Source organism: Neoarius graeffei, chromosome 9, assembly GCF_027579695.1.
Source record: "Neoarius graeffei isolate fNeoGra1 chromosome 9, fNeoGra1.pri, whole genome shotgun sequence".
In the NCBI taxonomy this organism is placed as follows: domain Eukaryota; kingdom Metazoa; phylum Chordata; class Actinopteri; order Siluriformes; family Ariidae; genus Neoarius; species Neoarius graeffei.
Window position 1 is genome coordinate 58,342,246 of NC_083577.1, and position 20,846 is coordinate 58,363,091.

At 41.7% G+C, this 20,846-nt stretch overlaps 1 protein-coding gene across 8 annotated transcripts; it reads left to right on the top strand.

Annotated features, from left to right (window-relative positions):
• The first annotated feature begins 587 nt into the window (after nt 1-587).
• etv5a (ETS variant transcription factor 5a) lies at nt 588-13,762 on the top strand. Of its 8 annotated transcripts, none has more exons than XM_060929942.1 (13): nt 588-737; nt 2,405-2,532; nt 2,617-2,722; nt 2,909-2,956; nt 3,410-3,460; nt 4,885-5,008; nt 8,379-8,660; nt 9,547-9,833; nt 10,832-10,891; nt 11,094-11,162; nt 11,334-11,503; nt 11,604-11,705; nt 11,793-13,762. In XM_060929942.1, the coding sequence occupies exons 2-13, from the start codon at nt 2,485-2,487 to the stop codon at nt 12,021-12,023; spliced, it is 1,578 nt and encodes a 525-aa protein (XP_060785925.1). In that variant the 5' UTR covers nt 588-737; nt 2,405-2,484; the 3' UTR covers nt 12,024-13,762. The 8 variants fall into 8 exon arrangements, with proteins under 8 accessions (XP_060785925.1, XP_060785924.1, XP_060785926.1 ...); XM_060929941.1 differs by having other exon boundaries at nt 588-701; XM_060929943.1 differs by having other exon boundaries at nt 588-701; nt 8,379-8,654.
• Nucleotides 13,763-20,846: the final 7,084 nt, after the last annotated feature.

The following is a 20,846-nucleotide window of genomic DNA, read 5'->3' on the forward strand; positions in this document are numbered from 1 at the left end:
ATTCCCACCACGCAACCAGTGTTCTTGGGATTGACGAAGTTCAATGATCTAATAATATTAAATGATCTACTTGTAAATAATATAGTCTATTGTAAGACACACTCTGCTGGTAATACAGTGAGAGAAAATAGTGTCCCATATTTCTTAGTGTATTTTAGGGCCTATTGTCTTTTACCTGATTGTTGCTAATATATTTTGTGATACACTACGGTGTCAGTTCTTTTCCAAGCTGGACGTATTTGTACAAACATGTCGTGACTCTTAAAGATAAGCTCGCAGTTAATATTACCTGTGATGTAAATGTTTCTCTGCGTGTCTCTTTAAGAGCCTGGGGCGAGGGAGGGAAAAACAAGAAGCTGAATGTGAACGTGAATGAAACCCAGTCATTCATAAAAATAGGACAAACGCGAACTGTGATTGGTCAAAGCACACCTCATTCATAATTCATGAGCTTCCGTCAACTATTGGTTGTTGACTTGATTGACATGGAAACTTGGCCAATAGTGAACGAAAACTTTTGTCCGTGGAACCCAAGGGGAAACCAGACCACTCCATTTACAAAATCCCATTCAAGTTTTGTATTGGGAGCAGAGCAGAGCTACTGACCGAGCGGAACGGACGCCAGTGGTTTTCTCTCGCGGATTTTACAGTCTTTCGGGGTTTTTCAGGACATCCACCGTGTGCACGGCATTTTCGAGACGGTGAGAGGAGAGTTCATATTTTTGCATCGTTTTCAGGTGAAATTGCCGGTTATGGAGGCGCTTTTTGACAATGTTTAAGTTTCTCCTCGACTCTGAACTGCGAATCCAGCAGCTATTTGGCGTTGAGGGGAAAAAGCGCAACGCCATTTTATCTGACACAGGGTTTACTTTGGCAACCATTTTTTTTGCATGAAGTTTCCTAAAGGGTCTTTTTTTGTAATATTGATGTCAAGGAGGATTTTAGCTCGGTTTACTGGGTGAGCTCAGACTGGTCTCAGCTGGGTTTGTGGGTTTGTGAATGGAGGGCTCGGTTTAATCCTCACGCAGATCGGGTTTCATCCCATTGAGAAAAACAAGCGGCAGAGGGAGAGTGTGTGTGTGTGTGTGTGTGTGTGTGTGTGTGTGAGGGAGAGTGAGTGAGTGTGAGTGTGTGTGTGTGTGAGGGAGAGTGAGAGTGTGTATGAGTGTGTGTGTGTGAGTGAGTGAGAGTGTGTGTGAGGGAGAGAGTGAGTGTGTATGAGAGTGAGTGTGTATGAGAGAGAGAGAGAGTGTGAGTGTGTGTGTGTGTGTGAGGGAGTGTGTGTGTGTGTGTGTGTGTTCGTATGAGAGAGTGAGAGTGAGTGAGTGTGTGTATGAGAGAGTGAGTGAGTGTGTGTATGAGAGAGTGAGTGAGTGTGTGTATGAGAGAGTGAGTGAGTGTGTGTATGAGAGAGTGTGTGTGAGAGAGAGAGAGAGAGCGTGAGAGAGTCAGTTAGTCCATACTGCAAAATTATTAGATGGTTGTTGTTTATTAATAATATGAATATTATTGGATCGGTTCCCCTGGATATTTTGACAACTTTTCAAGGGTTTCTTGTTTAGTAGTGGACTTGAGCAATAACTTTCCGTATCATCGAATAGATCTGAATGTAGATGTTTCTGCTGCTGAAGCTCCTCCTCAGGACAGCTTTAGGATTGTAAGTGCACTGTTTTGTACACATTGCTGCTAGTGATGCGGGTGATGGAAATGTGAACATGCTCCATTACACTGTACAGTATTTGCTCTCAACTTTCTGCCAATCAGCCAGCTGAAAATGCATCACACTCACTTTTGATCTTCTCCTCTCTCTCACTTTCTCTACATGCCAATATTCTCCCCAGATGTTAGTTGCTGCCTGTTAAAGCCATGTTTTAACAGCTTTAAAAAAAAATGACTGTGCTGTTTGCTTGTTTTGCTTTTTTTCACCCCCACTTTTTTTTTTAAATTATTGGTGATTTTTATGTTGGAGACTAAACCTCAGATCTTATTTCCTCCTGTGTTTTGGTGTGCTCTGGATCCCTCTAGGGTAGATGATGGAATTGCTGTTCACTGACACTGAAAGTAATACAATTACAGATCTAATACATTTTCTACACTGGTAAAATATAGGCCTAAGCATGCCTTTGGCTATGCAAGATGATCGAACCAAGATTATGATCATGTTCGTTGATATTCTTGAGCATAGATGGTTGGCTTTGATTATGTAAGGGTTGTGGTGTGTTTTACGTGGTGCCAGACATACACCGTGCCTTCAATGCACATTCCTATGTTGTAATGAACATGAGACACAGGAGGCGGGAGCAGATCAAGTTGAACATGACTTCAGGACAATATATTTATTGATGTGAAGAGATCGTGTGTACTTGGAGTGGCTCTCTGACCTGTAGATCTGTTCTTTCTGTAGACGAGAGAGACCAGAAGCAACTCTGCAGCTATCGCTTTTGAGCGAAGGCCTCTGCTGGGATTCGTAAAGACCCAGATATCATGGACAGGTTTTATGACCAGCAAGTACCATTTATGGTCCCATCAAATGTGAGTCATTTTTACTCCAGTGATAGTCAGATGATATGGGAGTGAGAGAGCCTTTTGTCAAACGGATCATATCTCTCTAACTAGTCTGCTCCACAGCAGAAATCATCCCAGGTGGAGGAGCCATACAACAGAACCATCAATGAGAGGAAAAGAAAGTTTGTAGACACTGAACTTGCTCAGGATACAGAAGGTAATCGAACATTCATGCATTGTGATTTAGACATACTGCTTTTGTGTTATTTGGGTGCTTTTAAGGCATGCTTGTTTTTCTGTGGTAACATCATTTAATTCCTTTTTTTTTTTAGATTTTTCAGTTTTGTTTTAGCAGTACAGTATGTTGTATTCAGACCGAGTTCCCTGTGTGTGTCTGCTACAGAACTTTTCCAGGACCTCAGTCAGCTGCAGGAAATCTGGATTGCAGAGGGTGAGGGTTCCTGTCTCATAGTCCGTTTTCAGTAAAGGAAAACTGCAAGTTGTATTTAGATTGCACAGGATTTTTTTCCCCCCTCTGCATACATTTGAAACAATTAATCCCTCATCTACCCAAATGTTGGGTTTCAGTTCACATTGTTTATGAAAAAGCCACTTCTGTTTTTTCTTTTTTTCTTTACTATAGTGCAATTTATGGGTTTTGAATTTCAAGTGTATTCTGTATTCATGGGAGCACAATGGTTCTTTTTGCCTGCTGCTGCTTGGTTATAGTGACAGGCTTGTTGTGTTGTGCTTTATGCCAAATTTACAGCGGGACAGCTGATGCTTATGCCAATCATCGCTTCAGTGCATGCATTGCTCATCAGTGAATTGTGGTGTATTATTATTATTTATTTATTTATTTATTTTTTTTTTAACATCAGTATCTATGGTTTTGTCTCCACAGCCCAGGTGCCTGATGATGAACAGTTCGTCCCAGACTTTCAGCCAGACAGCTGTGAGTACCTTAGATTTTAATATTTATTCTTCATTGTCATGTACACTGGATGAAGTCCAGAGAAGGCCATGACCACTTGAAGAGAGAGATTCATGTCTTGTTCCAATTTCTCATCACAGTAAAACACAAGTGGTGTCAAGTACCAAGGCAATCTTGTTGATTTGGTTGGGTTATGAATTCTCAGTAGAGAGCCTAATGATGGATGTTACTGATCAGGTTCCCAGGGAAACCTTGATCTCAGACCCTAACCTAGACCACTTTTTTTAAAGCACCTGATTGGTATGAGGCAAGCTCCTCATGATTTCATGCACTCAGCTTAGCCAGGAATGGATTGAATTCCAGAGGGTGGAGGTGCCTGCATTCTGCGGTCTCATTCTGAACAACCCAGAACTGCTGAAACTGAGTGAAGGTGTTTTTCACCTCCTAAATGGAGGATTTGTTAGAAACTGGCCACTGTATTGCAGCCAAGTGAAATACTTGTGTAATATTCAGTAATGCGTTTTATAACTTCCCATTTCTCTTGTTTGACTTGCATAAGTTTATTTGTGTTTTGGTCTGATGCTGATGTTGGGAGCCAGGGTGTGGTGGTTTTTGTGTCGGACCTCATTATTTCAGTCCTGTTTTGCTTATCCAGTATGGTGAAGACCGATATAGTACAGTATCTTTTTCTGTGATTTGTTATTTACACAGAGAGGCCCTTTGTGGGTGTGTAGACATTCTCTTGGCTGTGGCCATACAGTGCAGTGAGAAATTTTTCATGTGTGTATGATGGTCATCTTGGAAAAGGCCTTGGGCACTTGGCAGCGATCCACTTTCCTCTCCAGGCTTCTATTCTGCAGAGCTGTGTGGTTTCTCTGGTCATCTCCAGGACATCCCATGCACGACTGTAGCCTGCCTTAGGAGAGTGGGAAAATCCATCTACCATTAGGTTTCATTGAAAGGAGTGTTTATCTACAGTACATTGTACTATGCTTTTCAGCATGCTTTGAATGTTCATATGCCTCCTATGTGGTTTCCTAAGCTCAGTATAGTCAACTTGATTTATCCTGCTAGTGTTGCTCTGTGCCCAGGGATCTAGTTTCATTGGCCATTATGTGGCGCCGGATATGGGAGCTGATGCAGAGATCCAGCAGCTAATGGTTACAGTGCAGGGAGGAAAATCATTCACAATCATTGAATTACAGCTGCTGTGATTCATGAGTATCGACTTGCCCATGATGGAAATCAGAAGGGAGCACTTTGATTGTGCATGTTTTGCAAAGCCACAGTACTGATGGGCAAAGGATTTCTCTCTTATACCCAACAGTTAGCCAATTAATGGTGTTGAGTTAGGACACTCCTTCAGAAGATCAGCACTATACTGCTGTTGACGTGTTCGATTTGATGCACTGTATTATATACTTCCACTCCACTGTCTTTTTCAGTAACATTTCATGGCCCTCCTCCAACTAAAATTAAACGGGAGCTGAGCCCTTCCAAAGAGCTCTCCCCCTGTAGTGAGAACAGGAGTCCCATGCTGTATGGAGAGAAGTGCCTTTATAACTACAGGTAAGCATGCAGTGCAAATTTCTCCTTAAGCTGGTTTGATAATTATTGTTCTGAAACATGGTTGTATCATAATAGCCTTTTATACTAAAGTTTTTAATCTGTGCTGTTTCAGTCCTGTCTTACTTGTCACTCCATCCCACATCCCCTGTGCTAGTACCCTCCATCCCTCCTCCTTCTTGTTTTTCTATTCTTTCATTCATCATGTTGCCATGGTAACTTAGTTTCATTTGTCACTTTTACCCTCACTTGTTTTACTGTTTTGCTCTCACACTGGCTTTCAAATATTACTTTCATCTGTACAGATTTCTACAGTGGTGCTTGAAAGTTTGTGAACCCTTTAGAATTTTCTATATTTCTGCATAAATATGACCTAAAACATCAGCCGATTTTCACACAAGTCCTAAAAGTAGATAAAGAGAACCCAGTTAAACAAATGAGACAAAAATATTCTACTTGGTCATTTATTTATTGAGGAAAATGATCCAATATTACATATCTGTGAGTGGCAAAAGTATGTGAACCTTTGCTTTCAGTATCTGGTGTGACCCCCTTGTGCAGCAATAACTGCAACTAAACGTTTCCGGTAACTGGTGATCAGTCCTGCACACCGGCTTGGAGGAATTTTAGCCCATTCCTCCGTACAGAACAGCTTCAACTCTGGGATGTTGGTGGGTTTAATCATATGAACTGCTCGCTTCAGGTCCTTCCACAACATTTCGATTGGATTAAGGTCAGGACATTGACTTGGCCATTCCAAAACATTAACTTTATTCTTCTTTAACCATTCTTTGGTAGAATGACTTGTGTGCTTAGGGTCGTTGTCTTGCTGCATAACCCACCTTCTCTTGAGATTCAGTTCATGGACAGATGTCCTGACATTTTCCTTTAGAATTCGCAGGTATAATTCAGAATTCATTGTTCCATCAATGATGGCAAGCTGTCCTGGCCCAGATGCAGCAAAAGAGGCCCAAACCATGATACTACCACCACCATGTTTCACAGATGGGATAAGGTTCTTATGTTGGAATGCAGTGTTTTTTCCTTTCTCCAAACATAATGCTTCTCATTTAAACCAAAAAGTTCTATTTGGTCTCATCCATCCACAGAACATTTTTCCAATAGCCTTCTGGCTTGTCCACGTGATCTTTAGTAAACTGCAGATGAGCAGTAATGTTCTTTTTGGAGAGCAGTGGCTTTCTCCTTGCAACCCTGCCATGCACACCATTGTTGTTCAGTCACTACGTTTACATGCACATGGAGAGAATCGAATTTCTGCCGTTGCTCGACTGAAATTGAAGTTCAAAATGCCATGTATACACCTTAATTCGGCTGAAACTGAACCGAACTTGATTTCTCGGAATCGAGCTACACGACCTAGATTATGCGATTTCTGCCGAGCTATACCCTATTGAGCTACGTATTCGAGCTACTTACTTCAGCACTGCCCCTTCCGGAAGTGACAAGACCACAAGGGAAACACAACAGCCTCGGTCGGCATGACAACGAATCATGACAACGGCATGAATCTTTTCTTTTTGTGGCATTGTTTGCACTGTTAAAATTTAGCTCACTTACTGTATCACCAAATACATCTGTACAGCTGTTGCATAGCTGTGAATTGTGTCGAAAAAACAGCCTCGGTCGGCATGACACTTCACCTTAGCCGCCCACTTTATTAGGAACACTTCTGTTCGTACATACAAACTACAAACACTCTTCTTAGAGTTTAGAGTTTATTTTATTTTTAAAAGGGACAGTGTACAAATTAAACATTATCCTTGTGGTAAGGACAGATGTCTGTACCAGGTTATAGCAGTGCATGCTAATTTCCGCCTGTAGTCACTTTGTTTATACTCTTGAATAGCTCTTCTTCATGACGATAACCGGAAGTGTACCAACACGATGGGGCGTGTAGCGCCACCTGTGGCTCGGGTGCACAATGCACCTCATAACAATAGCTCGATTTAAACACTGTGCATGTAGGATTGGATTTCTCTGGCACCCTGCTGGGACCTTCAGCTCGATTACCGACAGCAGCTCGATTTGGATGTGCATGTAAACGTAGTCAATGTTCTCCTGATGGTGGACTCATGAACATTAACATTATATGAGAGAGGCCTTCAGTTGCTTAGAAGTTACCCTGGGGTCCTTTGTGACCTTGCTGACTATTACACGCTTTGCTCTTGGAGTGATCTTTGTTGGTCGACCACTCCTGGGGAGGGTAACAATGGTCTTGAATTTCCTCCATTTGTACACAATCTGTCTAACTGTGGATTGGTGGAGTCCAAACTCTTTAGAGATGGTTTTGTAACCTTTTCCAGCCTGATGAGCATCAACAATACTTTTTCTGAGGTCCTCAGAAATCTCCTTTGTTTATGCCATGATACACTTCCACAAACGTGTGTTGTGAAGATCAGACTTTGATAGATCCCTGTTCTTTAAATAAAACAGGGTGCCCACTCGCATCTGATTGTCATCCCATTGATTGAAAACACCTGACGCTAATTTCAGCTTCAAATGAACTAATCCTAGAGGTTCACATACTTTTGCCACTCACAGATATGTAATATTGGATCATTTTCCTCAATAAATAAATGACCAAGTATAATATTTCTGTCTCATTTGTTTAACTGGGTTCTCTTTATCTACTTTTAGGACTTGTGTGAAAATCTGATGATGTTTTAGGTCATATTTATGCAGAAATATAGAAAATTCTAAAGGGTTCACAAACTTTCAAGCACCACTGTACATTCTATTCCAGCATGCTTTTTCATATGAGCAAATTATAAACTATAGATAATGTGAAAATCATTTGGTTCATGTACAGGAATTCAAGCACTTTATTTTATTTATTTTTAAATATAAATGACCGCATTACTATTTCTAGATTTTTTTCAGTCTATTTCTGTGCTTTTCTTTTCATTTTTTCCCCCTAGATTTTTATCATGTTTATTACTGCATCAGTTTTTGTCACAGCTAGTGTTTTTAGTATTTCACTAAACCACACAATAGAAACATGATCCCTGCTTGATGACAGTGAGATCTCATTTCTCCTATAGTCACCCCAGAAAACTTGGGGGGGGGGGGGGGGGAAGGTAAATCTAATATCCTAAAAGATTATTTGTTTAGAAAGTGAGACTATCTAACTATTCAAAGAACCAACGAGAACTGTTATTAGTTTATCACTATCAAGCAGCCACTAATGGTTTTAATGTAAAGCAGCTTTCCAAATACTTTTTTTTTGTTTCTTTTTTTTTTTAATTTATTTATTTAGTTTAGCTTAGTCTTTGCATCATCACTGTGCTATTAACTGCATGTCGGGAGCTTCCCCTTATGTGACCGACTGTTTCGTTCCTTTTACTTCTTGCAGTGCCTATGAAAGAAAAGCCTCTGTTGGGTTCAAGCCATTGACTCCTCCTTCAACGCCTGTATCACCATGCAGCTCCACCAACACGCACCCCATGCATGAACAGACGTCTCCTCTTGTCCATAATTCTACATTAGGGCAATGCTCCCTACACGGACAGCCTGCTGTGACCAACTCCGCCCTCAGTCAGAGGAGCCTCCCACTACACAGCCAGACTCCACCTTTTGCAGTGCCATGTCCACCTCAAAACCACAATGCCCCCTTTAACAACGAGCACAGGTGCGGGTCTGTATTGTTTACAATAGTGGCCTAGAGTCAACTCCAAAATTATCAGCACCCTTCAGAAAATGAGCAAAAATGATCATATGAATTGAACATATCCAGACTATAACGTTGACCCAATATATGGAGTTTGTTTTTTTCCATCTACGGCATCTAAGTCTTTTGCTTCTTTTATTCGGTTAAAACTGTGACCTTGTTTTGACTTCCCCAATAATTCTGGGGTGCTGATAATTTTGACATGTTTTAATGAAAATAAAATTAATTTCTTTAAGTTTTGTTGCATTCTTAAGAGAACCTTCTTGGTGGTAATTTCAGCAGATTCTTCAATTCTGCGAGTCGAAAGTATGAATATGAAATGCTTATGTTCAGTGTGTCCTCTGCTGCACTTACTATAAAAGACAACATTGGTCTATAGAGGTATATACTGTATATGGTGGCTGATGTTTCAGAAACATAGATTTCCTCGGATGTGAAAAATTGCCCGTGGTATTATAAGGCAGATGATATGATGCTGTGGTAGCATAACTGCTCCTCTGTAGGAGGGCTTTCTTAATTTGTCCCCTGTGGGAATAGAGGTTGGCTGTGCACCCTGCCAGTTGCAGTATGATTTCTGGGAGCATGCCAAGGAATTTGTGGTATGTCGTTGGCAGTTAGTAATCTGGAGCTAGGATCTCCATGGTAAGCAACAGACCAGAATCTCTGCTAAGCTCTCCTTTAAAATAGCTGTCTCATAGGTTTGACCTGGTCCCGTTGTCTCATTTTACAGCCTGCATATACCGTACTAGCAAATACACTGAACTTGTGAATTGTTGGAATCCTTCTTGGCATTTAATATTTGTTTAAATTCTTTTGGTGAGTTGAACATTTTTCTACTTGCTTTCTCCAATAGGTTTCAGCGCCAGCTCTCTGAACCCTGTTTGCCATTCCCGTCTTCTGAGACCCAGGGAAAACCTAACTACATTCCCCAGCCATCGAGCACTTCACCTAGAGATGGCCGGCCACCGTATCATCGGCAAATGTCGGAGCCGGTGGTTCCTGTTCATCCTCAGGGTTTTAAACAGGAGCTATTGGACCCTCGGTACACTGAGCAGGGTGTCCCCAGCATGGGCCCACCCCAGGCTGCCTTCCACCCAATGACCATCAAGCAAGAGCCACGAGACTTTGGCTTTGACTCTGGTTAGTATTAATACGTGTCTGCTTTTAAAAGGAACAGTGACCGTGTCCAGACTTCATCAGACTGTAAAAGCCAGCTTTGGTGGGGAAGAGATGTGGCTCAGGTTGTGGAATCTTCCATGTGTGCTTGTCTCTGCCTCACCAGGCTCTGCTAAAACTCACAGATCCATGCAAATACTCACACGCTAACTTTGAGAAAAGAGTCAGACGTGGCAGTATCTTGCAGAAATTCCTTCCCAACAGTATGTCTCATCCGTGTACTGTAGTTGAATGAAAAGCAGAAAATGGACATTGTGAGGTTTATCAAACGTAATCAAATTATAACTCTGTCTAACTTGAACGTTTAATCTAAAGTGGTGAATTGAAGGCGTTTGTACAGCTAAGACTTTCTGTAGTTCAGTAGTTGGGCTTCATTCTAAAATGCACACCCTGTTCCTTGTTTTCTCTTGACCATCAATTATAACCAAATTCAAACTACTGAGGTCTAGCATAAGAGCACACTTGTTTGAGTTCATCATACGTGTTGGCCAGTGATTATAGTCCAAATGATCTTGATCTCCTGTCTACAAATGCATACACAAGTGTGTTGGGCTTTGTGTCATGGTTTGCTGGAAGTGAATCAATGACGTCACTTTCTCCTGTTCCGTTTTCTTTTAATATCCAAAAGCAATAGCATAGAACAGCATTGTGTTGATCTGTTTTTGTTTCACGTGGATATAATGTGTTGGTGCATTGATGAAGGCTAATGACATCAGATGTGTGGGTGGGATGCTTGTATTCCAGCTCTTGTTTTTCATAAGCATTAAGATACCTTTGTTCTGTGCTCTCTTTTAATGAACTGAATATAATTATGTGAACAATGTATTTATCAAGGATTTTTTTTTCCCAGTGCATTAATGTTGAATTGTTCTATGATTTTTTTATTTAAATATTTTGAGACTTTTATTTAGCTGTTAGTTTTCTAGTCTTTAATCCATGGTATCTTTTTGTTTGACTTTCAGAAGTGCCTAATTGCCGGTCTTCATTTGGGAGAGGAGCAAGCTTTTACCAAAGCCAAGAAAGTAGGTAATCAGTTGTAATACATGAAATCACTTTTGGGTCCAAAAGCATGTTTCGCAAGACTTGTTTCAGTTCCCGTTTTCTGTTCTTGTTTCTCTTCGTTTGGGTTTTCATTTCTCAATGAACTCAAACATGTAATACTAAATATATTGTCCAAATGCAGCTTTTCCCTGCATTTACTCAACTTGTTCCTTTTTCTTGCAGGTTTTTCATTTGACAGAGATCAGCACTTTTATTATGATGATACATGTGTAGTTCCTGAACGACTTGAAGGTAAGACTTTCTAATGATATTTATGCACACGGCTCATTCTATTTTATTTATATGGTTACAGGAAAATGATTTTGGTGTAGGGTTTCAGTGGAAAAAGTTTTTATATATAATATATATCAGGCTTTGATTTTGAGAATTTTGGCAGGCTTTCACCATTTGTTCTTTTAACAGGGAAAGTAAAGCAGGAGCCTTCTGTATTTCGTGATGGCCTACCTTACCAACGTCGTGGATCTCTGCAGCTCTGGCAGTTTCTGGTCACACTTCTTGATGACCCTGCCAACGGTCACTTCATTGCTTGGACAGGACGTGGCATGGAGTTTAAGCTGATTGAGCCAGAAGAGGTCAGTCTTGAATACAAAATATAAAGGGCACTACATGTTATGTATATGCTGTCGTGAAATCGTTTTTTTTTTTTTTTAAATGACATAACTTGTACACTAGGTGGCTCGACGTTGGGGCATTCAGAAAAACCGACCAGCCATGAATTATGACAAGCTGAGTCGCTCTCTGCGCTACTACTATGAGAAGGGCATCATGCAGAAGGTAAAGACAAGTTCACATTGATGCTCAGCTTAGTTATAAAATGCAGTGCATTCTTCCAATTGCATTTTTATTTTAATTAATCCTCAGGTTGCTGGTGAGAGGTACGTCTATAAATTTGTGTGTGATCCTGAGGCCCTCTTCTCCATGGCCTTTCCAGACAACCAGAGGCCAAACATTAAGGCTGATCCTGATGGCTTGCCTGTAGTAGACGATGATGCACTACCCATCACACGCTATGATGAAGGAAGCTCTTACCTGGTAGATGGAGGAGAGCAGTGCGTCTCTGGGATGCCTTTCCCTGACGGCTATGTGTACTGACTCTCATCCCCAATCCAAAACCTGAACTGTTGAGCAGACCAGAGCACGTCTGTCCCTGCTGCCTCTACTTCTGCCCTGTTGTCCATTTACAGAATAACGCTCCCCCAAAAGTTGCATTAAATTAATGGAGTGATCTGCAAACCATCAAATCTCTGGCATTGGCCCATGAGAAAGTGTCTGTCTGGGAAGTGAGGGATATCTGGACTTCTGCAGCTTGACCTGCTTTGTGGTAGATGGTTACTTGATGCTGCAGAAAATGTGAAGTCAGTGTGCTGAAGGACTGTTGGGTCTCTGCGCAGACTGAAAGAATTGTAGCAATTTTGTTTTGACAATCTGTTTAAAAAAAAAAAAAGGAAAAAAAGATATTAAGAGGTGTCCTAACAAAACAAAAAAAAATAATCACAGCACTATTTAATAGCTGCCTACTTGGGTAGTAATAGATTTGTGTTACCTCAAATCATATAGACATCTAGTAGAAGTGAAAAGGGCTTTATTTTGCAAAAGAGACCCATTCATTTTAGTTTTGGTTAGACTTGTTTAGAAAGCTGGCTTTTATACAGTACTTTTGGTTTAACTAAATGCAGGACTACTTCAAACATGGACTTCTTTTTAAAAAAAAAAAAGCTTTTTTTTTTTTTTTTTTTTAAATTGTTGTTGGCTTGGTTTTTAGTCATTGTAAATGTTGTGGGGTTGTTTTTGTATCATTAGCTCGCACTATCCCACTGGATTACTCAAAGGTTATTGCTCTATAACGAAGCTGAACTAGATGCGCTCTTAAAGACGTTCGGTCGGATTTCAGTGACTGTTAACCCATTGTTAAACGTTTCATATGCATTGACACTTCCTTGAAAATTGGTACATTGTTAAACACAAATACAATATTCAAAAAGGGATGCACTAGACAAACTCTCCAAGAGATTTACAATGTCTGACTACTTAATGTATTTAAGGGTCAATGTTTTATCCTGTTTTGTATTATCTTTCGCTTGCTTTTCTTTAGCACTGTACAACTTTTAAAATGTACCACGATGGCAGGACAGCCAGGACTTTGCATGCAATAAGGTGAAAAGTACGCCTTCTCCTGGACTCTTTTTCACTGCCAACATGAAGTTGACGAAAGACCACTGCTTCCTTTTTTTTGCATGGTACTCAACTGACAATTGTCCACTAACATATCGCTTTATGCTGGACAAAGATGAAATTTATTTCTCTGCGTTGTTTCCTTGCTTTTTTTTTTTTTTTTGAGAGAAACTTATATAAATATCTATTTTTGCAAAGTCTGCATTGGTTTTGATTTAATTGTATCAGCTGTATAGTACTGCCTAAACCCTGTTTTAAACGCGGGATGCCTGTGGTGCTTTCACTGCAGATCAGGGCTTAATGGACTCCCTTTGTGTTGGATTACAGCAATGTTTTCCATAACAGTCCTCAAACACACACAGACCAGCCAGGTTACTGCTTACTCTGGGTTCCCAACACATCTGAACCATGTATTGTGTTCTTCATGACTTTGGGACAAATGAAGATTGTTTGGGAAATATTCATTGGAAGATATTCTTTGGAATGGAAACTGATCTATACGTAATAGGCTTTCTCACTGAATGAGAGGTTTATTAACTTCAAGCCCTATCTCCAGAAGGGGGAGTCTGCATGTGTATAGGCTTCACCTTTGAATTGTGTACCTTTTTTTTAGTTTATAATCTGTTATGGGTACAATAAACTGTTCTTTCTGCTTCACACCCACTGGATTTTTCTCTCATTTCTCTCATCTATAATCAGTGAGTTGCTGTGGACATTTGCTATTATAAACTTTACCAAATACGTGTCTGGTTACTAAAGTTCACAGCTAAAAGTCCAGCTAATTCTGACAAAGTTAGGAAAAATACACCTTTTTTTTAATGTTAGAAAGGGTTGGTAAATTTCAGACATAAAAGAACCAAGATTTTTTTTCCTTCCATGCATTTATAGCACGTATCGATCACACGTTCAAGGAGTGCTTCTCGATCTTATTATGGCCTTTTGTTCTCCCAGAAGTGCTTATTTCATCTTTACATTAAGGGCTGGCTAGTTTACTAATGTGCCTTTGGCCTTGTGGCCAGAAAGCAGGCCTTCGTTTAGAAGTATTATATAATCACATCCAACTTACTGAGCAAGCAATGCTTATGGACCATAAAGTTCATACAGATGAACCTACAGTATGAGTGTCTTAATGTAACTGCTGAACGTAGATATTTAGGCAGTGTCTAAAAGCGGACCTCCCACTGAGTGTATGAGCAAAGTATCTGCAAGAGCACAAAATCAACCTGAATAGAATACTACAGCATATGAACTATCGAATAGTGTGATGTATTTCATGTCAGTAAATTGCTGCATTGTCTTGTGACTGTGAGACCAATAATGAGATCCGCATCACAGTTATAAATACATATTTATTCCTTTCTTTGACACATTCTGCATGCCATATGCTAAAAACACCACCACATTTATCATGGTGCGACTCTGCTGGGAGCCTGGTGGACGGCAGTGAACGAGCATTTTCACTTTACATCATAGAATATTATCGTAGCTATATAGTTACGATAATATTCTATTAGACATTAGAACTATTCAATATCGATCGGCGGTAGTTTTAGATAATCTAAAACTAAGGAAAGGTGTTCATAATTGCTACTGAACTATACAATAAATGATGTTTGCATGAGTATACAGAGTGAAAATTTTTCAGTTGATTTAAAAAAAAAAAGCAGACCATACAATGCAAACAAACATACATTGCCCGCTATGGGAAAAACAACCCCCACAAGAAAACACTGTAGGATAAAAAGTTTTGGGTGAAAAATACAACACACACGAAAACATACTCCTTGACCAAATGCAGCATATGATCACCGATGGTTAGAGCTGCAATCTTGATATTTCAAACTTCTTAACAAACAGTTGTCTGGTCACAACTGTCCAACAAGCTAGTGGACTAAAAACAGTTTTATATGAAACTGTCGTGAATATTTTCCATAAAACGTGTTGGTAAATCCCATGATATTTTAAAAAAAATTTTAAATAAGCACTGGATAAACCCCTATCTATCTTATGTAAATCTCATCTCATTCTCATCTCATTATCTCTAGCCGCTTTATCCTTCTACAGGGTCGCAGGCAAGCTGGAGCCTATCCCAGCTGACTACGGGCGAAAGGCAGGGTACACCCTGGACAAGTCGCCAGGTCATCACAGGGCTGACACATAGACACAGACAACCATTCACACTCACATTCACACCTACGGTCAATTTAGAGTCACCAGTTAACCTAACCTGCATGTCTTTGGACTGTGGGGGAAACCGGAGCACCCGGAGGAAACCCACGCGGACACGGGGAGAACATGCAAACTCCACACAGAAAAGCCCTCGCCGGCCCCGGGGCTCGAACCCAGGACCTTCTTGCTGTGAGGCAATAGCACTAACCACTACACCACTGTGCCACCCTCTTATGTAAATAAAGATAGAAATTTCCTTGTCCAGTGGTCAAGTGTTTATGATACGTTGACTTGCACTTATAATCAGGTTCCCTGTGGTGGTACGTTTGTACATCATTTGTATGTACGGTCGCAAAAGCCATCAAAAATCAGGTCAATGTATTACCATATTCTCTTAAGCATTGCGTTTCGCTCCGCTATTAATCCATTTTGCAACAATTATTAGTACCATCACCCAAGGTATGGTTAGAGCTGCTCAAGGCCGGATTAACTATATGGGCCTGCGGCACAGTGCCCAGGGGCACTAACCACTCACAGCCAGTGGGGGGGGGGGGGGGGGGGGGGGGCACCACATGACAGAAACTTTAAAAATATTTTTCGTGAATGTTTGTACACTTAAAATGGTTATACACTTGACATTGTTAAATAGTCATATATAATTCATTATGAACACTAATTTCATAAGAACAACAATAATAATCATAATTCTGAGCAAGAGTGGCCTATGTAACCATTAACCCCCCTTTCCTCAACTTGTCAGTTGAGCCAGTCCACCACGGTGAAATGTATCAACTTTTTAAAAACCGCGGTAGAAATGAAAAATGGACAGACATCATTTGAGTGGTTGTGTGAAGAGAAAATTAAAAAAAGAGAAAGACTCCAGGCGTGTATGGGTTCGAGCCCCGGGGCCGGCGAGGGCCTTTCTGTGCGGAGTTTGCATGTTCTCCCCGTGTCCGTGTGGGTTTCCTCCGGGTGCTCCGGTTTCCCCCACAGTCCAAAGACATGCAGGTTAGGTTAACTGGTGACTCTAAATTGACCGTAGGTGTGAATGTGAGTGTGAATGGTTGTCTGTGTCTATGTGTCAGCCCTGTGATGACCTGGCGACTTGTCCAGGGTGTACCCCGCCTTTCGCCCGTAGTCAGCTGGGATAGGCTCCAGCTTGCCTGCGACCCTGTAGAAGGATAAAGCGGCTAGAGATAATGAGATGAGATGAGATGAGTCCAGGCGTGTAGCTGCAATTAAAAATGTTCCAGTGTTAGATCGTTTTTTTATAAAAACATCAACAACTGCTGTCACTACCAGCGCTGAAGCCGAAGCTAGTGAAACCAGCGATGCTAGTGAGGGAGATGGCCCTGCTAGCACTAGCCGGGGAGATGCTACAACCACAGCCAGTGTTAGCCGAGGGGTCGGAGACGACGAGGATCCCCTTGAGGAAGATGGGAGCAAGGGAGACCCCGGGGAGGAGGATATGTGCGAAGCCACTTTAAGCCAGGTAGAGATCAGTTCACACCATGGTGACGAGAAGGAAGACGAGGGTGTTATGGATGTCAACCCAGCGCAGCCGACGCCAGTAGAACACTTCTCTATTTCAACTGATCCTGCGCGATGGGGAGATCTAACGGAGTTGAAAAAAGAACTGGCTATTGCTAATGGTCCCGGCAGGAGGTTACTGAACGCATGCACGCAGGGTGGTGGGGCACTTGAGGTATAGTGCCCAGGGGCACCACATTGGCTTAATACGGCACTGGAGCTGCTTGAGGGAGTTAGGAAGTGATCACTGCTACTATTGCACTCATTAACGTATTTAAAAATGCTCACACATCATATACATTTGGCTTCCTCAATTAACTTTAGTTGTAGTTACAACAATTTGGTTTTAATTCAAGTTTATTTTTATGGCACTTAACAATAGACATTGTCGCAAAGCAGCTTTACAGAATTTTAATGATTTTAAAATGAGCTAATTTTATCCCTAATCTATCCCCAATGAGCAAGCCTGTGGCAACGGTGGCAAGGAAAAACTCCCTCAGACGACATGAGGAAGAAACCTCGAGAAGAACCAGACTCAAAAGGGAACCCATCCTCATTTGGGTGATGACAGACCAGAGGTGTGTCCAGAGGTGTGACTGGGCACAAGTAACAATCCATTAAATTTTGGCGGTGATCCGGATCACCGTCTGGATCCTAGAATTTTTTTAAAGGATTCTTGGCGAGGGTCTGCGCTCTCCGAGTGCTTTTCTAGTTAGTTATAAACTCTTCATTGACAGAAACTTGAGTGCAAAACTGTTCATGACAACTGCAGTCCTAAAGTTAGCAAGTCAACTGTAGTCCTCAGCCATAAAAGCATTACTGTAAGTGTCCAGGGCGTCCTCCAGGTGTGACTTTCAACTGTCCTCATGGGGCCATCCTCCACAGGAGCGAAGCGATGAGACTCCAGCCAGACGTAGGGCTTCAGGATGGATCAAGCAGGTCCGAGGAGCAGAAGAGGTCAGCATCTCGATCTCAGGATTGACATGTAACTCAGAGGGACAGACCGGAGGGGAACATGCCCAATGTCACCTGATGAGTAAGAACAGTATACATTTTGTGCTGAGCGCAAGCAGGGACTCCGGCAAAACCAACTAGGACAGCATAACTAAAAGGGGAGAGCCAGAGGTTAACACAGGCATGAGGGCGCCCCGTGCTCACTATGCATGAGCAGCAGCCACAACACCGTCAACACACTTGAGCGAGCAAGTGAATGAGGGACTGACAGCATCCATACATCCCAAACACTTTATATCTGAGGACCCTCCAGATCTACTTCTTTCCCTCATAAACACTATTAACAAAAGGCTTGACTAAACAGATATGTTTTCAGCGTAGACTTAAACGCTGAGACTGTCTGATTCCCGAACACTACTTGGAAGGCTGTTCCATAACTGTGGGGCTTTGTAAGAAAAGCCTCCGCCCCCTGATGTAGCTTTCACTATACGAGGTACCAGCAAATAGCCTCCTCCTTTTGATCCAAGTAGACATGGCAGGTCATAAAGGACCAGAGGTTTTAATTGAGTGAGTTTTTTTAAAAACTGCCTCTGACAAGAAACCACAAGTTCACTTGTCCATGCATCTTCATTTCTTCAGCTTCAGTAATTGTAGTAGATCTGGAGCCTATATCAGAAGCACTGGTCGTGAAATAGAAATACACTCAAGATTGGACACCAGTCCATCGCAGGACCCAACACATACGCTTTGCAAAGACGTGTGTGTGTGTATCATTTAAAAGCATAACTTGCTTAACCAACCTTGTCTCCTGCGCTCAAATTCAATTTGCATGACTGAATTTGTAACAAGCCCTACTAAGGTTATGGTTAGCGTTTGCACCTTTCCCTTGCAACTCCATATGAAATCAAACAAAATCATGATATGAGGTTCCAGTTAATGTGCTTAGAGTGCAATCTTATTGTAAGGCAAATACATACACACTTGAAATATAAGCTTATAATGTATACTCATCTCATTATCTGTAGCCACTTTATCCTGTTCTACAGGGTCGCAGGCAAGCTGGAGCCTATCCCAGCTGACTACGGGCGAAAGGCGGGGTACACCCTGGACAAGTCGCCAGGTCATCACAGGGCTGACACATAGACACAGACAACCATTCACACTCACATTCACACCTACGGTCAATTTAGAGTCACCAGTTAACCTAACCTGCATGTCTTTGGACTGTGGGGGAAACCGGAGCACCCGGAGGAAACCCACGCGGACACGGGGAGAACATGCAAACTCCACACAGAAAGGCCCTCGCTGGCCACGGGGCTCGAACCCGGACCTTCTTGCTGTGAGGTGACAGCACTAACCACTACATCACCGTGCCGCTCATAATGTATACTGTTAGTCGATTTTCTTCTCATTTGAAATGAAGTACAATTATATGATCGTGTTCCTAAACTGGCTTAATTATTTTAGCTTATTTTGCAGCTCAAAAATATTCTGTCAAGATGGTTAATCAATCATTTTCAGTGCAATTTTAGATAATGACTTCCTTGCAAATATAATCGTTCAGAAAATGACAGGAGCTTGTGAAAATTATTCTGAGGCATAGATTCAGTAACCAATGCAGGCACCTTGCTTGCAGTATAAAAATGACAGCCAAGCTACTTACTCAAACACTAAGCCAATTTTTATCTGTTCTGACCAGTTTCCCAAAATACTTTTTGGTAGTGTCAAATTGAGTCTCACTTTAAATTTAAAATCATTCTCTATATGCAAATATGATTTTATTCTGTGTAACAGTGATTAAAAACATTCAAATACTTTATTTCTTTAAAAGGTTCTGACTGGGGGCGGCACGGTGGTGTAGTGGTTAGCGCTGTCACCTCACAGCAAGAAGGTCCTGGGTTCGAGCCCCGTGGCTGGCGAGGGCCTTTCTGTGTGGAGTTTGCATGTTCTCCCCGTGTCCGCGTGGGTTTCCTCCGGGTGCTCCGGTTTCCCCCACAGTCCAAAGACATGCAGGTTAGGTTAACTGGTGACTCTAAATTGACCGTAGGTGTGAATGTGAGTGTGAATGGTTGTCTGTGTCTATGTGTCAGCCCTGTGATGACCTGGCGACTTGTCCAGGGTGTACCCCGCCTTTCGCCCGTAGTCAGCTGGGATAGGCTCCAGCTTGCCTGCGACCCTGTAGAACAGGATAAAGTGGCTACAGATAATGAGATGAGATGAGGTTCTGACTGAAAAGCTGAATTCTGAGCAAAAATGTAGTTTTTATTGCTGTTTTGCAGTGATTTGAAGATGATTGGAGTTGAAATTGAGGAGTTGCACTGCTCCACACACCGTGTACCCTGTGTGTTAATGTTTTGCCAAAATAAAACGCTTCCCGCATTTTAGGATTGCAGAGACTGCCAAAGCAAGTGAGCAACAATATTTGACCAAAACAAAGTCAGCATGGGCAAACATGGCAGACTCTGCTCTCCAGCCAGCTAAAAGCCAGTGGAAAAGAAAAGGAAAATGTGGAAAAAAAAAACCAAACCCAACAATCAGCTAGAAAGCGCACCAGAAGAGCAATGAAAACCAAAAGGTTGTCCGCAAGCCTTTTCACAAAAGGGACATATCGACTGCTGGGATCAACTGAAGGATGAAACGGGCGTGAAATCTGATGAAGAATTTGCAGCGCTTGTCTTGGATTGGCGAGTCCAAGTATGGAGTTATACACCTAATGTTTTGATCTTGCAGAGAAAGAAACGATAATACAAAAGCAGTAACAGAGAAGAGATATATAGTCACCTTTTGTTCACAGATCTATTCGCAAATGTCAACCACAAATTGCATTCCTGCGACTCGAAACTTTGAGGTTGATGCAGTCACTGTTTTCAACGTGTCACCATCTTGGTGTGAGACAGTTCCATAGTTATGCGAATTATGGAAACCTCCTCGCGTTCTGCTGTTTCCATGGGGCCATACCGTTTACCTCAAGAGGTAGGAAAACGGTCCCAAAATGGAGAAAAGCAACCCTTAGCACATCAAAATCACCACATCTCATCCGCATTATGTCGTTCTGGCAGGACATAAGAAAATGCCATGCAAAGTTTAAAA

What these genes read in the sequence shown, in the direction of transcription:
- etv5a (XM_060929942.1), top strand. Translation starts at nt 2,485, where the DNA reads ATGGACAGGTTTTATGACCAGCAAGTACCATTTATGGTCCCATCAAAT. An exon ending in ACTTGCTCAGGATACAGAAG is followed by an intron (nt 2,723 to 2,908) that starts GTAATCGAACAT and finishes TGTCTGCTACAG; the next exon opens with AACTTTTCCAGGACCTCAGT. An exon ending in GGAAATCTGGATTGCAGAGG is followed by an intron (nt 2,957 to 3,409) that starts GTGAGGGTTCCT and finishes TTGTCTCCACAG; the next exon opens with CCCAGGTGCCTGATGATGAA.